The following is a 21,708-nucleotide window of genomic DNA, read 5'->3' as shown; positions in this document are numbered from 1 at the left end:
CCAGGCTCCCACCAGCACCATGTGGGCCAGGAGCAGCGTGGAGGAGCCAGGGAGGAACCAGCGTGTGGCTGCACCTCTGTGGCCAGGTTTGACCTAATAATAATCCATAAATTTTGCTGTATTTTCCAATTCCAGAAGCCTGAGTAAATACCCCAGCCAGTGGTTTTGCTCCAACACTGGAGATTAAAGAATGGCTTCTTGATTTTGTACATGCACGAGGTTTTCCCGGCTCTGGAGGCAGCAGACACATGTAGCTGACAGAGGAGGCCGTGCATCCCTGGCCCTTCACTTCCCACATGCAGATGGTCCCTGAGAAGCAGGAGGGAGAGCTGAGGCTGCCAAAACACTTTGGAGTGGTGACTGTCACGCAGAGCTGGCGCTGGCGTGCCAGTCTGAGCACGGGGTGGGCGCGTGGATGCCAGCGTGGGCACAGCCTGGAGGGCTGCACCACAACACAGCTGGCATCCCAGGGAGGGTGGTGATCCGGGCAGGGGGTGTCCTGTCCCTGTACCACCTCCTGCACAAGCCCACTCTGCAGCCCTCGAGCATCATCATCACCTGAGGGCGGAGGAGGAGCTGCCAGATGGAACAGACTGAGCATCCCATGGGCGGTCACGAGCAGCCCCTGCTCGAGATGAAAACCTGCCTCTCCTCCCCCAGGTTTCCATGATACTGTGCTGCTCCTGGGAGCTGGGATGGCATCTCTGCCTGGCACTTTGTTATTCCAGCAAACCCCGCTCAGATGTTTCATATTGATGTGATGATTAACTCGAGCCGTGGTAAAACCCCAGGAAGGTGTTTGTTTGCAGGAGCCTGAGTGCCAGAACATGAGTCTGCTCTGAGCCCAGGCCCTGCCTGCTGCTGCTGGGCTGGCTGGCTGGAGGCAACTCTGGCTTGAGGACAATTTTACAGCTTGATCAAGCCTTACTTTGGGACATTTGCTATTTTTTCAGTCTTTCCTGCTTCCCAGAGCATACTGCCCTTGCTTTCATCACCTCCCTCAGGAGCCTAACGCCGTTCATGGAGGGTAGCAGGGAGCCAAGGAGACAGGAATGCTTGGAGAAGGTCTGATCCCTCACTAAGGAAGTGATCTGGTCCCCTGTGCTCCAACTCAGCTTGTCCTCCTAAGATGCTAATGAGGTTCTTATAGCAGCAAAGCCCAACTCGTTGAAAAGGTTGTTTGGAGCAGAGTTTAAGGGACTTTCTCCACATGCATCTGCAGCACCGTAATTAAATAATCCCCTTGTAGCCATGGAAACGTTGTCTCTGTGTCCTCTCCCACTCAGCTGCCTCTCTGCCAAAAGTTACAGGCGTTGATTTAGTTCTGACAGCCCGTTGGTAGCTCTGCTAATCCTTCTCTGCTGAGCAGTGTGGGAGAGGAGAGCTGGGTCCTGCAGGAGCTGCTGTCCCTGTCAGGAGAACTCCCCCTCACCCCCTCCTTGCCTGGGTCCCTTCCTCTGTGGCAGGGACTGATGGCTGGAGCAGGTATTCCTGCCTCCAGGGGCTTCACAGCACTTTGGGGACGGTCCTCGATGCTTTTTGGTTAAAAGCTCACCCTTTTCCTCCTTCCCCTGTGTCCTGGCTGCTGCCCCATGGATTCCCTGCCCACATCCCACTTGTCACTGGTTCTTCTGTGCTCCTTGCTGGCATCAGTCTCAGCATGTCTGAGATCTCCACGGGCTCTGCTTGAACCAAGAAGTCATTTCCAGGTAGGAGTTTTCACACAGTGTGGGGTGGATGGGACCCACATGTCTTGCTCTTTTTCCCCCATCCCTGCACGCTGGTAATTCCTTGGCAAATGTGCCACAGGAGGATTCTCCATTTGGAGTTTTGCAGGGAGACTCGGGGAGGAGAAGAGGAGTCTGTCAAATTTTTTACAACCCCCTGAGAAAGTTTGACTCTGTTTTTCCTGTCACCCTGACACGTTAATGGCTGGAACTGATGTGTCCTCCTTGCTCCTTCCCACACTTTTTCATGTCTCCTGCACCAGCACAAAGCCAGTGTTTTCTCATGAATAAAGGGAAGAATAAAACCTCATTGGAAAGTTCATCAACTTTGGGCTCCTGCTCGCTGAGTGATAGATAGCTTTAATTACACTGAACTAGTTGGCATCTCTACTCCACTCCCCAAAGTCATTAAAAATAGATTTTCTGTTTGAACTCCAGCCCCCTGAGGGGTCTGTGGGCAGCGTGCCGTGGTGGTGGGACACCCCAGGGGCTGTCTCCAGCCGGGGAGGTCAGAGGCCTGGGCTGGTGGCACGCACAAGCTGTGGAAACTTTGCTTTAGTTGTTTATTTTAGGTATTTATTTATTTATTTATTTGGAACTGGTTTCTTGCACTTGTTTTCTCTGAGGGCTGGCTGAGCTGGAATTCATGTGTTTTGGAGAGTCTGTATTGATTTTTTTTTTTTTTTAGCTGATGTTATGGGTCAGGCAGTCAGGGAAAGGAGCAATGAGACTTTATCATCTAATTATTGAGAAGCAGGTTCATTTTGGCACAGAGAGAAGTGGGGGATACATTCCTGCCATGGTAATGGACCTTCTGAGATGTTTGCTCAGAGTGCCAGGAGCATTCCTCTGACCTATCTTCCCTCACATGAGCAAAGAGAAGTATTTGCATTTAAAAACTAAATACTGAAGTCCAAAATCCTTCCCCAATAAACCAGGCTGTGACAGATGGGAGTCACCTTGGGTCTGCAGAGCTGAGAGGTGCTGGTGCCTGCTGGCATGGGGATGATGGGGTGGAGATGCCACGAGTGCTGTGGTGGCCAGAATTTGGGGTTGCTGAGGGTGACTGCACCCCTCCTTTCCCGCTCCCTGCCTTTGGAAAGCCTTGGGCCTGCAGAGCTGACCCTGCACAGCTCATGGGCAGGGTCTGTCCTCCCTCCCTGCCCTTTCCACTGCCTTGCCAGGAGCAGCCAACTGCTCTGGGCTCCGTTGGTTCTGCTGGATCTGGTTGCTGAGGGAAACGTTTCAACCCTCTCTTGAGCCGCTGGTGGCCATAAAATGTGCCCAGGCTGATCCTGTGACCCTCCTTCCCCTTGGATGGGGAGCAGAGCTGCTGGTGTGGGAGGCAGGAGGGGGTGTGTGCAGGGACAGGGGATCACAGGATGCCTCCTTAGAAGCCAGGCAGGATTTCTCCCATCACTGGGAATGTCGGTGTGTGGCAGCGACAGCCACTGCTGTACCAGGGGCAACAGCAAATCCCTCTGCCCTGTCTTCCTTATGTTTCCTTCTGGTTTTCCCTTCAGTGGTTTTCTGTCTCCTTTCCTTACTATTTCCTTCCTATTTTGCTGCTCTTTTGCCTCCATGCTCTCATTTTTCATCTCCTTGTTGGCTGAAGGGGACATGGGAGGAAGTTGTTGGACTTGGGAGTCCCCTGTCCCCCACCCTGATCCGTCTTGTTTTTCCTTCCAACTTCAGGCACTGCTGTTCCTTGTCTTCTCTGCCCAGCCCAGAGCAAATTCTTTGGTCTCATAATGACAATTAGGCTGTCAGAGAACAGTTTAAAAATACCTGAAGCCAAGAGAGTCTTTCCAACCTGCCATCAGGAAGAGTAAGGGCAGCAATGTTTTACTGCTGTGCTGTCTCTGAAGGAAATACAGCTTTCAGTCTTCTGTGTTCATGAGAGGTGTGGGATAACATATGGATGTGTCCTACTCTTAAAGGGATTTCTCTTGTTTGTCCATTAAAATGAAACATACTCTGTGGAGGGTTGGAATATTTTTGATATTTGGATTGTGGCTGGTAAGGGGGTTGATTATGTGCTAGTGCTGAGAGAGCTGGGCAAATACTGCAAAACCCCCCAGTTTTTTTTCATACATGGAAATATTCCAGTGCTTCTGATCATAATCTACCTAAACTTATTCATTTAAACTTTTATTTGGACATTGGGGCAATAATTTCTAGGAAGGGTGAATTTCAAAGACACAGGATTAAGTATCAGAGAAAGAAATTCTTCTTCTCTGAAGTTTTGTGCCTTCTTCCAGCCCGAGACCACAGGGCATATCCAAGGCTATGGAACTGCTGATCCAGAGGGACCCTCAGGGCTCTGCTGCCCTGTGGTAGGACCAAGCCCACCCACACACCTCAGCCAGGTCTGTTTTGGTCCCCAAAAAAAGGTTGAATGGGTGAAGTTCCCTGCCTTGCCTTTTTCCAGCGTTACAAAGAAAGGATAAAATGGTCCCATTTGGGCTGGAACTCTGCAACTCTTTGCATTGTTCCCAATTCCTGTGGCATTTTTAAAGAATTATCATGTGCAGAAGCCGCAGCTTCTGAGCAGAAAAAGAACCCGAACGCGTAACATAAAATCATCTCTAATGAACTCTTATTCATCTAATTCAAATCCTCTGTTATTTATAGAGCCCTGTGAGAGCATCCAGCTCCTCACAAACATGAAACAAGCCCTGAGCTGCATATAAATCACAGGGACAGATCCTGTCAAGCCTCACTTTGTGGGTAAGACGAGGTGGAGCAGCAGTGCCTGAGGATTTTGGGGGCTGTCCTGACCTCCAGGGTGGGTGAGAGCCAACCCACCAGCACATGCCGGGGAGATTTTAGGTGGGAAACCCAGTGAGCTTCCTGGATGCATCCTGTGGTGGCTGGTGTCTCTCACAGGGGATGAGAGCCATGGCAGCTCCCAAGGGATGCTTGCCTGGCTTGGAAAACACATTTGCTTCTAGTTTTCCACCCAGGAGCAGGGTGATGTCTGCACTGGGAAATGCTGGGTGACTACTGGTGGTGGGAAGGGCATGGGCATGGTGGCAGCACTGGGCAGGGTGCAGGAGTGAGCCCTGGATGGGCCATCCCAGGGGGCTGTGCCTGTCACTGGGATCCTGGGCTCGCTCCCACCCCACCATAATGTCCATAAAGTGCTTTGAGCTCCTTAAAGGAAGAAGCAAAGCAGGTAAAATACATCACACATGACCAGTCAAGGCACAGAGCCTGAGAGAACACCCCAAACACCTTCTGCAGCCAGGATTCCAACCCAAGCCCTTCCTTTCCATCTCCATGCTATCACCTTCTCCATTTCCGAAGCTCTTTCCACCTAGGACGGACCAAAAGTATCCCTGGTGTACCTGCCTCTGCCCCTCACACCCCTCATTCCCAGCTCTAAGCATCCCCAAAACTAAGCCTTGCACCCACCCAGCAAAAATCCCACAAAAAAACAACCCACCCATCCCTGGGGCTCGATTTTTTTTTTTCTTTTTTTTTTATTTTTTTTGGGTTTCAGGAAAAGCTGTTGAGTAGGGGCTGAGGAAACAAGAAGAATAGCAGCCCTATTGGTGTCGTCTTCAGAGAGGAACTGGGTTCTCACTGTGTCAACAGCACTTGGCCTGAAAGTGGCCGTTGTTTGGGGAGACACTGCTCCTTTCACTGCTGGTCACTGCTTTCCCTCCCAGCTGCTGGGAGCCGGGTGCTGTTTTGACGGACAGAGCGAGTGCGATGCCGACAGTTGTTTTAATTTCCAGCCAGTTGCAGGCATCACTCCCGGGGCCCTGAGCGGAGCAGCCAAGGCTGCAGGGCTGGGCAATAATTATTTGCAGTGTTTGGGAGTAGAAATGCAAATGGAACCTTCGAATCTCGGAATGGTTTGGGGTGGAATTTTGGCCTTGTCGCGTTCCTTGTCGCCCCCTGACCAGGTTGTTCCAAGCCTTGTCTAATCTGCCTTTGAACACTATTAGGGTGTCCATAACCTCTCTGGGTAACCTGTGCCAGTGTCCCACCACCCTCACAGTGAAGAATTTCTTCCATATATTGTATGTATGGGCCAGTGCAGGAGCATCCCCCTGCAGCAATCAGGACAGGGATGCAAACCTACCGTGCCCATTGGAGGTGGCAAAGGGATGGCTTGTAAAGGTTAAAGTGGTTAAAAAGGTTAAAAATTTCTTCATGTTGTCAAGCAGTGACCTATGATTAAAGCTTGGTGTCATTTTGGAGCCTTTGGGGTTTTCAGTGCTGATAAACAGGTCTGGACCGTGCTACACCTGAGCATCCTGCAGGGGCCTTGCCTGAAGGGCAAGCAGGGGGTTGCAGCAGGGTTTGGAATTGTTCCACCTGGGCTTCCCTCTCTGGCATCTCTGCCTGGGAGAGCAGGAATCCCCTGGTGGGTCATGCCTCGGGGCCAAGTCCACGCTGGTGCCGGAAGGGCTCAGGGTGGCCAAGGAGGAGCCAGCAGTGAAACACCCACCTAGACTAAACAAGCTGACAAAATCCCAATGGATTGTATTCCCCACCAGCTTTCCTCCTTGAAGCAGTGGGAGATAGCAAACTGTAAATCAGGGAGGAGAGAACAGCTCTGGCCATGGGAGCACGTCTGGGCAGGGAGGTCGGGGGGTTCTGGCGCCAGGAGTGGGAGCCCAGCTGGGGCTCTGTGTGCCCACAATTCCCCCCAGGGCACGGGCTGACTTCACGTCTCACTCTCCAGTATTTCCTATTCTTGGATATTGGAACAAATTCATTTAATTGCTGTCGTGTTACGTGGCTCCAGCTGGTAGAGCAGGACCTGGAGCTGCTCTGGTTTTGCTGGAGTGAGAGCAGCACTGAGCCCTGTGTTTGCTTCCCTTGCAGGTGTCCCGGGTGCCCGTGGAGTCCTGTGAGCAGTACACGACCTGCGGGGAGTGCCTGAGCTCGGGGGACCCCCACTGTGGCTGGTGCTCCCTCCACCACATGTAAGTCCACCCTTGACCACTTCACAATGATAGAAGCAGGTTTCAAAGCCTACCAAGCACCTCCCACACGAAAAGAATTAGGTTGAAGTTCCTCAAATCAGTTTTTTCCCCTTCTTTGGACGTTCCCCGCGTTGGCAGAACGAATGCCTTGGAAATTCCCTGAGCTCCTGTGGAGAGGTAAAGGAAAATAAACTCCTGTTTTGGGAGCAGTGGGTCGGTCACTGCATGGAGAGGGTGATGTGGACATGATGGAAAATCAGGATTTAAACTGGTGGGAATGGAGGCCTCGTGTTCTGCACACTCCTGCTCGCCCGAGCCGCAAATCCCAAGGAACGGGGAATTCCTAAAGGCAGCGGTGGGCTCTGATTATATGAGTGGGACTCTGCTTTCAGCGAGGTTACAGCATCAGAGCAGAGCACTGAACCCTTTTAAATGCACCAGGAAGAGATGTTTAAATGCTGCAAGGAAAGGTCGGGGGGTCCGTTGTGCTCCAGCCGTTCCCGGGGCTGGCAGTGCCCCACCTGCATCACCAGGCACGGAGGGCTAAGGGTGATGGGTTTTTTTTTTTCTTCAGGGGAGCTTCAGGAAACGCTCTCTGCATTCAGGAGGTGTCCGTGTCCTTCCTTTCTCTCCATAATAAGGATCACTTCCTAAGGCGGAAGGGGGACCACCGGGCAGCGGCGGAGCGGGGGAGGAGGGATGAGCCTGGAGGAGGCCGGAGGAGAGGAATAGAAATCCCTCCGGCCCCGTGCCAGCTCGCAGAGCAGCCCCGTTAAATGCATGGAAAGCGTGGCAATGGGGGGAGGCAGAGTTCAGGGACCCGCACAGCAGAGCTTGGCCACGTGCCTGAGGAGCAGGTGCTGGAGGGGAGCAGGGAACACCAGGCTCCTCCGCAAATCCGGCCTGGATTTGGGACCCGTGGGCCTTGGGGTGCAAACCAGCTCCCAGCAGCTCGTTTGGGTCATTGCCACGCTTGGGGAGGTGCAGGAGAGCCAGCTCAGCCCCTGGCCCTGAGCATCCCTCTGGCTCCACACAGGCAGGGGCTGAGGGCAGCAGCACAGCCCTGAGCATCCCACCAGCAGCATCCCAGGGCACCCTGGGCATCATTTGGGGTCTTTTTTAGCTTGTTCTTTTCCAGACAGGCACCCTGGGCATCATTTGGGGTCTTTTTTAGCTCGTTCTTTTTCAGACAAGCCTGTCCAGCCCTACAGCTGAACCACCCTGCATGCAGTTGTGTCTGAAAGTCTTTGCTATCACAGCTGCTTTGTCAGAAGGAGTGATTTCCACCCCCTGTGGATTCCCACCCCTTTGGCTGTGCCCTGTGTGCCTTTCCAGAGGCTAGGACAGCTGTACAGGATGGGGAGGGGATGCTGCATTCAGTACCTGTGGCTGGGTGTGCTTGGTGCTGCTCCTCAGCCTCCTGCAGCAGCTCCTCTGCAAGGATCACCGAGCACTTTCCTAATGCTAATGAACTGAATCTTCATAAGCCACCTGGGAAGCAGGTAAAGGTTGTTATCTTCATTTTGCAGAGAGAAAACCCTCAATGTCAAGAGGAGAGAAAAGTGTCATTTCCTCTGCCCTTTTGGCCATGACATTTCAACATTAACCTATTCCCAGCAAGGGTTCCTTCCCCGATGGTATTTCTCAACTCTTCCCTTCAAGCATCTGCACTTTGGAGCAATGATCATTTCTTAGCTTCTGTTTTAAGCTGTAAATAATTGAGTTTATCTCGCTGCTCCTGAAGCCTCTGTCGTGTTTGTTTGGAGGCCCCAAGTGCTGGAGTGTTTGTATTTAATTTGTCATCTCTCCCCTCTAATTCTTACACGTTCCTCCAGCCAGAACAGCTGCTCGGTGGAAGGGCTGGCATGTCAGGGTGTGATGCTCACACTGTGGTTTCTGAAAGGTGGCTAAAAGGAGGGTGTGTTAAAAGGATGAGGGGCAGAAGAGGAGATGATTTAGTCCTTGGAAGAGGAGATGATTTAATCCAAGAGAGTGGCTGATGGCCTGAGCAAGTGTGGGGCTGGTAAACACCAGCACTGAGTGTCTGTTGGGGATTGAAATCCAGAGGTTCTCCCCACTGCTTGTGGGATTTTGCTCCTTGGGTTTGGGGTCTGTGTCCTGGGGGGTACCAAGGCACTCAGGCAGCTCAGGGTGTCTGTGAGGAGGAGCAGGGCAGGCCAGCCCCTATGGCAGCTCCTCTCTGGACACTTGGAATCCATGTTTGCAGTAGCCAGAGGTTTAGCTGAGAGTGTGGATATGCAGGGTCTGAGGCATCTGGGAGCCTGAAAAAAAAAAATCAGGGTTTTAAGTGATGTGTTGGATACCTGAGTATGGATGGACATGAGAGGGATGGACAGATCACCACCCACAGGAGGCATCAGGCAGTGTATCCTGCCTTCCCCACCACCAGCCAGAGAGGAAGGAAATAATGGAATAGTAAGGAATAAAGGAAAAGTGAAAGGATCTGGGTTGTCCTGGGCTGTTTCGTTGTCCAATATTACACAGAGCTCTCCTTGTGTGCTCAGTAGGTGGTGGTGTCTCTTGGAAGCCTCAGCCAGGGGTCAGGCTCTGTGGCACAGGGGGTGTTTGCACACCTGGAATTCCAGGATAGTGGCTGTAGCGATGCTGATGGATGAGGTGTGGGTAAGGGTGAAATCAGGGAGCTCTGAAGCAGGAGCTGGTCTCACTGGAGGCTCTTAGCCATGAACCTGAACCAGGAGATTCCCAAGGCAGATTAACTCACGAAAACTAGTGGTTGATGAGGTGGTGGCCATGGGCAGCACTGGGATTTGAGGAATTCTGGGTGCAGGACATTTGAGAAGATGCTAAAAACCAGCAGGATGAGAAAGGTTCTCGTTCTTCTCCCAAACAGCCCTTCTCATCTTGGACTCCCTGGGACAGAAGGCAATGGCTGAGCAGCCCATTCCTGCCCGGAGCCTCTGCTGTGTCCTCCCTACCAGGGCTTTGCTTGCCATGCAAGTTCATCCTCTGCATGGAGAGCAGATCCTTTGCTCTTCCTCTTCCACAAGCAGCGAGTGCTCTTTGGGAGCGATCAGAGGCCTTGAGGAGATTGTTAAAGATCCTCTTCAGCCCAGTGGGATCCCAAACCTGCAAGGCTTCCACACGCTGCTCTCTGCAAGTGTGTTATTGTCTCCAGACCTATTTATCTCTGTTAGGGCTGCTGCCATAAATAGTATGATAAAAAAGAGCCATTCCAGCGAGTCAATGAGATAAAGGCTCCAGTCAAGAGCTCACTTTAAAGCTATCTTACAGATTCACTTAAACCTCGATAATTCTTCCTTTGGCAGCATTCATATTTAGCTCCATTATGCTCCAAAGGAAAAGGTACTAAAAGCAAGAGGGTGAGGAGAGCAGCACCACCATTTGCCAGGGATCACACAGGTGGTTTGGAAAGGGAAAGTGGAAACTTCACTTAATCTTAATCTAAAGCAAACAGCCTCGTGAGAAGGATCCTGGTCCCACTGTTTCATAGAATCACAGACAAATACATCTTCCAGCCCCAGGAAGAAAAGGATTTCCCCCAAACGACATAAAATAGGAAATCTTGGAGGGATGACAGTGCTGCAGTCTCAAATATCTGGTTTGAAACACTGATAATTCTTCCTTAGTCTCCCGGTGGGTGCTCTGCTGGAAGCAACTGAATGTCACTCTACTCCAAGGACACCTGCAATAGAAAACCAGGGATAACGAGCCATCCTGGAGCACACAGCATGCTAGGAGCAGTCCTAGTCATTTTGGCATGCTCTGGGGCTTGCATTCCTGCTGGTGGGAATGGGAGAGAGCTGGGAGCTTAAGGCATGAAAACCAGCCAAGCACCGCTGGCAGCAGCTGGAAAGTCCCGTTCCTGGCTGTGTCTCCAGGAGGAGATGATTAGTGAACTATGTGGTTTTGTTTTAGTCAGAATAGAGGCATCATCTTGTTGTTGTTTCCTGGTTTGGTTTCTGTGCAGATGAGGAGTTTGTGGGCTGCAGAGTGCCTGGCTCAGCCCACACCCCACACACCGCTGTCACCCCCGGCACTCGGAGCTCTGGGTTGTGTCCCAGTGCAGGCAGGACTGGGAGCAGCTCACGAGATCCTTGTGGTTTGTCTTTCCTCTGCTCACAGGACATTTTTCAGCACCCTTTGGCCCCACCCCGGTGCCCGACAGCGGGTGCCGGCGCGGAGCATCCCCAGGTGCTGGTGTAGGACACCTTGCCTGGGTGTTTTCCGTGCTCTGACGTGTCTCTGTGTGGCAGGTGCTCCCCGAGGGACAGCTGTGAGCGAGCCCACGAGCCCTTCCGCTTCGCAGGCAGCATCAGCCAGTGCCTGAGCGTCACGGTGCAGCCCAGCAGCATCTCCGTGTCCGAGCACAGCCTCCCGGTAAGCAGGGGGGGGGATGGGCTTCCAGAGCCACTTCCAGAGCCACTTCCAGCATTTTCCAGGCTCGCAGTGAACACTCTGTTCTCCAGCCTTGGCACAAGTGTTTTCTCATGAAGTCAGGCTCGCAGAGGGGCTGGGGAGCAAAGGGGTCATCCGAGCCGGGCAAGAGGGGGTGGCAGAAACAAATTCCCCTTCCCCTCGGGCCTCAGCTCACATTTCTCTCGGTCTGGTTTCGTTAGCTGGTGAAAGGAAAGGCTTTGTTTCCCAAAAAGCTCATCTGTGAGCTGTGCTCAGGCCTGGCTCTCCGAAGCATCCCAGCTGTTGCTCCTGGAGTCCCCCAGCACCCCGTGGCAGCTGGGTCCTGGCTTTGCTGCCTCCCCTTCCTGGGATGCCCTCCTGACACTCCATGTGGAAATAGTGGAGGGCTGTTGGGAGGCCTCCAGGCACTGTTTTGCCATGGGGATAGTCCCCATCTGTGATGGGATCAATGGGAATGTGCTCATTCCTGCTGGCCACGGGGCAGGGGGGTCTCTCCTGGTCATGCCGTGGGGCAGGGAGGTGGTTTGAGCAGAGGGATTTGGGGATGGTCACTGCTGCTCTCATGCAGGAGAGGGAACACGCTGCTGCTGCTACAGCCACACAGGCATTGGGGGTGGCAATGCTTCTGTAGGGCAACCAGGGGCCAAAAATCTGCCATTGCCCCACTCCTGACCTGCAGCACCCAAAGGCTCAGCAGGGTGGGCTTTTATCCATAAAGAACCTCCTCCTCCTCATTAAAGGGCATCTGGCCACCTCCCGTGGGCAGGTGACTAATTTAAGGGGGTTGCACGGAATGGGAAAACAGCAGGGACTGGAAAGACGAAGGAAATTCGGGCAGATTTGCCTGCTGACTGATTTTCTGGCTGCTGTGTTCCCTCCTGTCCCCACTGCAGCTCAGCCTGCTGGTGAGTGATGCCCCAGACCTGACAGCCGGGGTCACCTGCCTCTTCGGGAACCTGACGGAGGTGGAAGGGCAGGTTTCGGGCAGCCAGGTGGTGTGTGTGTCACCACCAGCCAAAGATGTTCCTGCCATCCCCGTGGATCAAGGTAAGTCACTGACTCCTGGTGATGTCTGTGCCACCAGACAGTGCCGAGTGGGTTTGGCAGTGTTTTCTGGGTGGGGCAGAGCCTTTGGGGGTTCTGCTGGAGAAATTCATGCTCCTGTCAAAGGCTATTGAACCCAGGGAGCTAAATACACTTCATCCTTTAGAAATGCATCCCACACAGGGAAGGATAGGCTGGGAGCAGGCAGCAGGACATGACTGCTCTGTCTTTACACCCTCCCTGCACCGCCAGGCAGCTCCCAAGGCAGGACAGGAGCTGTGTGTCCCCTCCAGGGTGGCTCACGAGTGGGCAGGGGCTCTCAGCCATGCCAGACTGGGTGAATCTGGAAAGCAGGAGCCCTGGCTGAGCACCCACAGGTAGGTGGATGCAGTTTCAATTTTTTTTGGTCCCGATCTTGGGGTTCTTTCTTCATTAATGTCACTGCTGTCGTGTTTTCTCTTCCTGTAACCAAAACGCTGCTTGCTTAAAACTCATTTTCTCCTTGGCATCCTTCCAGGTGCCAGCGGGGCTTCCCTGCTGATATCTTTGTATTTCTGAGGCATTTTATGGAGCCTGAGAGTTGGTGAACACTGGGGGCCCAGAGCCCCAGGGTAGCAGGGCCAGGTTAGACTTGCCCACAGCAACTCCAGAAGAGCAATCTGCTCTTAATTAACCCAGTGCTGAGGCTCCTGAAGAGCTTCACTTGTTTCCAGCGGTGTCTCCTATTCTAGGAGATGGTTCTAGGAGGTGATGCTCAGTAAAGCTGTGGATCCCAGTTCCTGGAAGTGTTCAAGGCTGGGCTGGATGGGGTTTGGAGCAACCTGGTCTAGTGGAAGGGGGTTGGAATGAGATGCTTTTTCTCTTCCAACCCAAACCCTTCTGTGATTCTGTGGTTCCAGTCTTGGGCTGCTTCTCAGAATACACTGAATTTTTGTTTTGGTTGGGAGGCATTGCTGGAGACAACCAGCCCAGCAGCCTGGGGTGCTGGAGGGCAGGGTCCAGCCAAGAGGGGTGTGGGGGGGGGGTCCTGATGGCTGGGGGAGCAGGGAATGGCAGCAGCCTGAGTTCACCTTGTACCCCCGCAGCAGGGGGCTCAGCGGGTGCCCCTGCATCTGGTGTTGCTTCCCCCATTCCTGCTGGCAGGACTGACAGGCTCTGCTTTGCCTCCCCAGACTGGTTCGGGGTCGTGCTCCAGCTGAGGTCGCAGGAGACGGGGAGGACGTTCGTCAGCACGGAGTTCAAGTTCTACAACTGCAGCGCCCACCAGCTGTGAGTGCTCCCTCCCCGGCCCCAGCAGAGCCAAAAACTACACAAAAGCCCTGGGAAATGGGTGCTGGGCTGCGGGACCAGCTGTGGGGGGGTTATCACACCGCTGGGTCCAGCCAGCACACGCGTGGGGTGCAAGGGGAGCCAGCAGCCCGTGTCTGCTCCGAGCTCCGGGTGCCTGGTGGAGCTTTCTGTGCCTTGGGAGCCGCAGGTGGAGCGAGCCTGGAACAACCTCAACCTGCTGGTGCCCCCAAGCTGCGCCAGCCCGCAACTGTGAACTCGGCTGCAGCCTCGCAGGGAGCGGGGAAGGCAGAGCAGAGGGGCCGGGCAGGGGGGCTGCAGGTAACGGGAAGAGGATGCAGGTAACGGGAGGGGGCTGCAGGTAATGGGAGGAGGATGCAGGCAGTGGGAGGTGGGCTGCAGGCAGCAGGGTGGGCTGCAGGCAGCAGGAGAGGTGGGCTGTAGGCAGCGAGAGACGAGCTCTAGTTACTGGGAGAGGGGCTGCAGGTACTGGGAGCTGAGCTGAAGGCAGCAGGGTGGGGCTTCAGGCAGCAGGAGGTGAATTGCAGGCAGGGAAAGGTGGGTTGCAGGTGGTGGGAGGTGGATGCAGGCAGAGGGGAGGTGGGTGCAGGCAGGGGAAGGTGGCTGCAGGCAGGGAAAGGTGGGTGCTGGCAGGGAAAGGTGGGTGCAGGCAGAGAGGATGTGGGTGAAGGCAGAGGGGGGTGGGTGCAGGCAGGGGAGGATGGGTGCAGGCAGAGGGGAGGTGGGTGCAGGCAGGGGAGGATGGGTGCAGGCAGAGGGGGGTGGGTGCAGGCAGGGGAGGATGGGTGCAGGCAGAGGGGAGGTGGGTGCAGGCAGAGGAGGGTGGGTGCAGGCAGAGGGGAGGTGGGTGCAGGCAGAGGAGGGTGGGTGCAGGCAGAGGGGGGGTGGGCTGCAGCCCAGGCAGGAATCAGGCCCAGTGGGCTGCTCCCTGGAGGGCTGGAGGGCTCAGTGCTGCTGAGGATCATGGAAATACATCCCCCCCGGGCATGTCTGCTGCTGGAAGGCAGCAGGCAGCTGGCTGGCCTTAAAAACACATTTACAGACCTGAAGCGTTTATGGATTTCTCTCTGGAAACAAAGCAAGCTCTAAAGCACCTGAAAGGACTGTGGGCAGGACCTGCCAGCAGCTGGATGGGGAAAGGCAGGGCTGGGAGCAGCTCCTGTGCCAGCACTGCCCTGGAGCCTGGTGTGCTGCTGGGGTCACCAAGTGCCAGTGCAGGGTCACTCCCAGTCTTTCTGTGCTGGGTTTGAAGCCTCAAGCTACGGGGCCTTTCTGCTGCACTTGGAAGAGGGTTTGTGTGCTGCTGGGCTTGGCTGGCCTGTGGTTTTTCTAGGCATGCATCCATTTGGGATTTTAATTTTGTTGTGAGCCACAGCACAGAGCAGAGGCACTGGGATGGCAGGAGCCCTGTGAGTCCTGCAGTGCTGCCTGTGGTGGTCTCTGTCCATAACCCAAATAACTCCTGCCTCCTGTCCTGCTACCCCTCATGCACAACTCTGTCCTTAGGTCCTTGTCACTCACTCAGGCTGTGCAGCACCAGCCTCTCCTCTGCTGCCAGCACTTGCAGTCTCCCCAGGCTCTCCTGCATTCTCCTGGTTTGGAATTTGCATGAGGAATAGCATTCCAGGGCCCCCTGTTTTCAGTGAGGAGCTGAGGCTTGGATCAGGAGAGGCAATACATCCTTCCTGGCCTGTCATCTGGCTTCATGTGGCCGTGCCTTTCTCCCAGCTTGTGTTTGGAGATAAAGTGCTTGCAGGGTGGTAAATTCTGCAGCACTTACATCACACCGGACTTGTTATCAGGGAGTTCAACAAGGGCACGAGCCAGCCTGGCAGGGATGAATCACAGCCTGCAAAAAGGAGGCAGGAATACAGGGCTCAGCCAGCAGAGAGGAGACATCTATTGATCCTGAGGCTCTTTACTGCCATGGGGAAGGTGTCTGGGGAGCAGCCGAGCCCTTCTGGGGCTCTGGTGTCTGAAGGATGTGCCTCTGGGAGGTGGCATTAGGGAAAGATTAGGGGCAGGAGGGGTTTGGGGATGGACAGGAACGTGCTGCTTTTGCAGACTGGTGCTGTGAACCCTCCCGTGCTGGATCCAGCTGTTGGGAACCCATAGGCTGAGGTGGTTCAGGGCTCAGGTGTGTGAATTCTGTGTCCCCAGGGAGCTGCAGGTGGGTCAGGGAACCTTCTCTGTTACGTGTCTTTTGGTAAGGACTGGATGAGGTGGAGAGATGCACTTTTTGAGGCAACAGAGAGACTTAAGTTCCTGAGAAAGCTGGATCAAGATGAAAAAGCGAAGGTGGTGACCTGGTGTAAGTTTGGGAGCTCAGGAGCCCCTTGTCCCACTGCCAGGGCTGGGCAGAGCTGAAAGCAGCAGCCAGGAAACCACAGAAACCACAGAACAGTGAGAGGTGCCAAACCAAACCATTTACCTGGGTGGTCAGAGAGATCCTCCTCCCTCAGAGGGAAAACAGAGAGCCCCACCAGTCCCAGCTGGGAATGCTGGACACCAGGGCCATGCCAGGTAAGGGCAGGTGGGCAAAGTGCTGGAGATCCAACAGGGACAGAAATGGGTCAGACAAATGAGTAATTAAATAAGCTTTGCAGCTCTTGATGTTCTCCCCCAGATTTGCATGTGCATGATTAGAATAAGCTTCCTTAGCTATTAAGGTCACTATGAAAGCATCAGAAGGAGAACACAATTGAGTTATTAAGACACGTTCTCGTGGCAGCAGCACACAGGAGGCATTGCCCCTGTCCCTGTGCCCAGCTGGCAAGAGCCACTGAGACCTGGTTTCCTCCTTTCCCAGAGTTAAAGATCACTTTAAGAGTGCTTAAAGCCACAGTCCCACTTCCCTGGTGATGCTCCTCTGTCTGTGCTGACCCTGGGATTGCTCCAGCCCATCCCTGCCCTGGGCACTGCCCAGTCTGGGCAGCACCACAGTCTCTGGAGCCACGAGCTACGAGGCAGAGCTGAATCCCAGGGGCACAGCTCTGCCAGCAGACTGTCACCAAAACGCTGCCACGTGGCACAGAGGGGTGGCCTCGGAGATGGAGGAGGTGGCTGCTGTGAATATTAGCAGCTGTCACAGATCCTGCCTCTCTCTGGCAGCAGTTAGTGGGGAACAAAACCCACCCAGCAGTTTGCTGGCAGCTGGGCCCTCAGGGTCTGAAAAGGGTCTGTGTTCTCTCAAAAACATTTCATAAACAGTTAATTTTTTTCTGACATGAAGCAAAAGGGCCTGCTGGACTCTCTGCACTCCGAGGCCAAGCAGAAGTGTTGCTGTTGACTTGAAGCATTCCTGACTTGTAAAACAACTGATCCCATTTTTGCCAGGCTTGCCTTGTTTTCCACTTTCTAAAAACTGAAAACCAAGCCTGGTGTGGTCTGTGCAATGTCATGCTTTATTCTATGCCAATCCAACGATGTGCAATAAATCCCAGCTGGCATTTTATTGGGGAGTGAATTGCGAGGTTGCCTAAAGGCCACTTTGGAGCGTGTGTTTTCCCAGACCTGTTTGTTACTTTTTTGTCCTATCAAAACATCCTCCCAAAGAAACTGTTTTCCCCGTGAAGGCCTGTCTGTAGCCATGCAGACCTCCCAGGGGGATAACCTGTGTGTGCTGAGCTCTCCTTTCTCCCCCCAGGTGCCTGTCCTGTGTGAACAGCGCCTTCCGCTGCCACTGGTGCAAGTACAGGAACCTCTGCACCCACGACCCCACCACGTGCTCCTTCCAGGAGGGGAGGATCAACATCTCTGAGGTACCAGACTGGCATTTCATCCCTTTGTTCTTTGCTTTTCTATGGCACGAGTAGCACAGCAAATATTCACGTGAGGTTTTTTGACTTCCCACGGGTCTCTTTGGCATCGAGAGGTGTAGATGCAGCTTTAAAGGAGCAACAAGTGTCAGTCTCACTAAAGTGATGTTCCTGTGCTGAACACCAAAGCTGACCCTGCCTCTGCTCTGTGGGAATGCCCAGGTTCATTAATAATGATAATTACTGTGGTGCTTTTCCTTCAGGGGTCTCAAAGGCTCCTCAAAAGCCAGCACCTTTCAGCAGCTCTGCTGGTGTGCAGGGGTTTGTTTTGCCTGCTGGCCAGCAGCAAGTCTTGCTGGGACTGTTCAGTGGGTTGTGTTGGCAGGTCTGGAATTTATGGCAGGAGACTGACTGTAAACTGATTGAGGAGGGAATTGCCAGTGTGCACAGCCCCAGATTTTGGAAAAGAGAATGGATTCGGGTTCCAGTGCTGTGGACCAGGAGCCATCTCTCTTAGCAGCTCATAAAAGGTGTGGGGCTCAAATCCAAAAATGCTTTTAACAGTCAGAGGAGGCACAGCCCGCTAATGGCTCTGCCAGCTCTTCTGTGTGTCCCAGGGCAGAGGGATCCAGGAAGGAAAGGGGTTTGTTAGCACAAATTCCTGCCTGAACATTGCCACTAACCCCTTGCTCTGGGGTTCCTGCACCCCTGTCCTGTCTGATTCCCAGGCTGCTGCCTGCTCCATGTTCATGAAGTCCAGAGCAGCTGCAGCCCCTGATGCTGGCAGGGCCCTGGTTTTTGCCCTTGCTGTTCTTGCATGAAGCTTTGTAGCACCTGAAGTGAGTGCAGGTCCTAAAGCTGAAAGGGAAAAATGGTTTAAAAGGTGCTTTGAAAATCCCGAGTGTCTTGGAAAGTGGGAAAAGCAGCAGTGAGGACATCTACAAGTATCAGGAAATGAAAGGAGAGGAAGGTTTGCCAGCAGCAAGACAAACCCTTATGAGTGAGTAATGGAGGCTGAGAAAAGAAGGGATCAGTCAGTGGAGTAAACACTGAGTCGTTAAAAGGAAGTGACCGAAGCTGCCAGGTTGCTGCTAAACCAACAGTAAACTTAACTCCTGGGTGTCCCTGGTTAAAATGCTACCAGGGGACAAGGAGATACAAGGCAAGAGATTTATGAACTGCTTGTGTAAATACCTCAGTGGGAATCTGTAAGATCCAAGGCATGGGCAGCGTGACTGGGAGCAGGCAGTGCTGCCAGCGAGGGATTGGAATGAATGTCCAAGGAGAAGCATCCACCCCGAGGACAAAGCAAAAGCTTCCTCAATCCAGTTCAAAGTCAAGAGACTTCCTTTCAACATATCAAGAGAAAGAAAATCCTTTGCTTCTCCTCCTCTTGAGTGATGTGGGGGTTTTTCTCCTTCACACTCAAAGCATCGCTGCCTTCCCAGGCTTTACAGCCCTAGTTCTCCCTTCTATGGGTCTTCACCCCCATGATCTCAGAAGTGTTTGACAAGTCTCTGGTAAAGTAGGACAATCCCATTATCTCTGTTTTTCTCCTGGGAGCACACAGGACTTGCCTGAGGGAAGGGAGTGGAGGAGCTGGTCTGTCTGCCAGTTCCTGCTGGGATCACAGGACTGTCGTGTCTCCAAAGAACTTCCTCCCTCGTCTTCATCTTGTAGAAGGTTGTTTCTTACCAGGGGATGTTTTGTGATATCAAACACCTCCCTGGGGATTGCTTTTGATAAGGGCTGATGATAAGGATACAGGCTGTTCATCAGGACTACTCCAGACCTCTGAACCCAGGCAAAACCAGCCACTCAAATAAACTTGTTTGCTCATTGAAGGCCAGTGGATTGTACCCAGTGCAGTGCTAATGCCTTTATGAGGGGTATTTCCCTCCTGCCAACATAGATGTGAGATAAGTGCCTCAGACAGAGGCACTAAACCTCTCCTAAACCAATCCAGATCACAATGTTCTCATTGTGTCGTGGCCTGATGTGTTAGGAAGTTGTCTGTGCTTACCATCACTCCCCTCCCAGTGGTGTTTGGAGCTGGTGATCACCGTGGCAGTGCCTCAGCCCTGCCCTACTTACAGTCCCCTGGGCCCCCCCTTACGCAAGAGCCACACATGTGTTCACACGGGCTTGGAAATCTGCTCGTGCCTTTATATTTAATTTAAGAGAAAAATATCTTGAATATTCCCTTTTACTCCTGGCCCGTCAGAGTCTGTGTCCCAGTGGGATTCCATGTGTAGCAAGCTCCCTTTGATGCTCTCAGGAGTTGTCTGTCCCGAGGAGGAAAAGGAGCTCAAAGCCACAGCCACTCCACGAGGTGATGGGGGGAAGAAAGCCCCTCTTCATGAGCTGTGCACTTGCTCCTTGCAATCTTCTGGCTGTGCTGACTGAGCTAAATGCTGCTTTTTTGCCCTGCTTTCCATGAAAATACGATTTAGAGAGTTTTTCTATCCCTCCACCTGCCCTATGGACAGGAATTGTTGACTCAGATCTAAGGGCAGAGCTCAGGGCACATGTGCAGGATGCAGAGGACAATTCAGAGGGTGGGTTGGTGCTTTGTCCTGGCCTGTGAAGCCATCAGTGATAACCAGGGCTGTGTTGGTGAGACACAAAGATGCCCCTGGACTGCCAGATCCCTGCTTTGCATCATGCTGCTGTATTTGGAGAAGTGAAAATGTGGAAAACATTGTTTGGGGTCATTGGCAGATAAACACAGAGCAACCTTTACAGCAGAGGGATCTTCCAGGACAGAGCTGGCTGTTCCTGGTATCCTCCATCCCATGGGAAGTTTCTGATGTGGGGTGAACCCACCTCCACTGAGTTCTCCATTTCCAGGTAGCTGGTTCTTTGGGAGTTAATAATTAAATAAGCAACTATTTTCTCAGCCTTTCCTCAGCCTGAGGCTTCATTTGTCAGCAGAATGTGCCTGCTTGGACATGCCATGGGAAGGCAAAGGTCTGGGGGTGATTTGCTCCCACTAAGGCAGAGTTTCTTCAAGTCTCATGACTCTGTAGCACTGATTGTCTCACTTTCCAAAGCTTCAGATCAGGTCAGTGGGATCTGGGTTTAGGTGTCTGAGGTGGCTCTGTGTGTGCAAGGCTGTAAGATGTCTCTATATGTTTGAAACTTTCAGATGAGGAGGAATGGAGATAAATATATCCTCACACCCCACCCCAGTGGAGAGCTAGAACCAAATAAATCCTATTAGCTTCCCAGAATGTGGGATCCCATCCCTCTTTGATGTCCACCGTGTGCAGATAATGCCATTTCCACATGCAGGATGCTGATTTGGGGATGGAACATTTCAGATTCTGGGAGTTCTTTGCTGAGCCAGATTTCAGCTCTGGTCTGACTCCTTTAAATTCCCACTGATTTTGGAGCAGTGCCTTTGCCCCTGGCTGTGCCCTTGGATGTTGAGTGCTGCTTGATGTGCCTTGAAGGGAACAAACCCAAACTAAGCCTTCCTCGTGTCTGTCCTGACAATCCCCACCATGTGGGAGCTGTGATGTGCAGGAGGGAACTCTGAGCCACATCTCAGGCCACCAAAGTCAGCAAATGACTTTGCTGGGTCACATCTAACTTTGGAGAGGTGGCTTTGCCTGAAATAGCAACAAAAAGCCCAGCTGCAGCAAAATTAACTCATCTCTGAGCCTATTGGCATTTTTTCATCCATAGCTTTTTTGGGGTGTGTTGAGAGGGGAAGGAGCCAGGCAGGGAAGAGCTCTGGATGTGTTCCTACCTGTAACCTGTCTGCGTGCAAGGGAGTTGCTCTTGCCCTCACCTCTGGTACACAAAGGGTTGTTTATGGGAGAGAAATCAGATTTTCAGCCTTCCATGGCTGTAAATATCCCAAATTAATGGAGAAGACCCAGGTTACAGCACGTGTGTTCAGCACAGGGCTCAGGTCTAAGTGCTGTTGGGGAGGAAGATAGCAGAGAGAAAGGTTTGGCTCCAGCTGCCTTTCTTTCGTGTCTGGTTTCTAAGGAGCAAGGTCTGCTCTCCTTTCCAGTGGCATAAATGAAGGATAATGTGTTTCCCTGAGTGACAGGCACTGTAATTTATATCATTGGGAACACAACTGCGAGCCAGGGCTTTACATTCACGTGCCAGATTCGTTTATGTTTAAAACTTTGAAATATGTGTATCAAGTTAACGTTTGTGGAGAGTTTGTGGGGGGTTTTTTTGAGATGAAAAGTACGAAAACAGTCTATTTTCTGCCATTTGGGCTAAATCCCGTAGTCAAAAGAATTGCCTGCCATTTCTAAGCAATTTTTTCCAAATAAGAGCAAGGAGGTTTGACCTACTAAAACTGCTCAGTTAAACACAAATAATAACCATGGGTGCTCTGTTCTGCTCCAGAGACAGCTGCGTGTCGAGGGTCTTTAAGGTATTTATAGACCTTGGAATCTTTGAGGCTAAAAAGTGTTGGAGAAGCAGAAAATGTCTTTGTAAATTGGGCGAGATGATACTTCACAGGCAGAATATTCCCCGAGA

General features: G+C 52.7%; 1 protein-coding gene across 5 annotated transcripts in view; it reads left to right on the top strand.

Annotated features, from left to right (window-relative positions):
* PLXNA2 (plexin A2) overlaps positions 1-21,708 on the top strand; it is a 171,065-nt gene that overhangs the window by 92,423 nt on the left and 56,934 nt on the right. For all 5 annotated transcript variants that reach the window (XM_051808522.1, XM_051808521.1, XM_051808523.1 and 2 more), the window contains 5 exons: positions 6,570-6,670; positions 10,927-11,050; positions 11,983-12,136; positions 13,306-13,402; positions 17,088-17,202. In XM_051808522.1, coding sequence (XP_051664482.1) covers positions 6,570-6,670; positions 10,927-11,050; positions 11,983-12,136; positions 13,306-13,402; positions 17,088-17,202 — 591 coding nt within the window. The remainder of the gene's footprint in view (positions 1-6,569; positions 6,671-10,926; positions 11,051-11,982; positions 12,137-13,305; positions 13,403-17,087; positions 17,203-21,708) is intronic.

Source organism: Manacus candei, unplaced genomic scaffold (assembly GCF_025592945.1).
Source record: "Manacus candei isolate 608988 ecotype Guabito, Panama unplaced genomic scaffold, ASM2559294v1 h1tg000073l, whole genome shotgun sequence".
NCBI classification, from domain to species: domain Eukaryota; kingdom Metazoa; phylum Chordata; class Aves; order Passeriformes; family Pipridae; genus Manacus; species Manacus candei.
The sequence above is the reverse complement of the archived record's forward strand: the minus strand, read 5'-3'. Positions and strand labels throughout refer to the sequence as shown.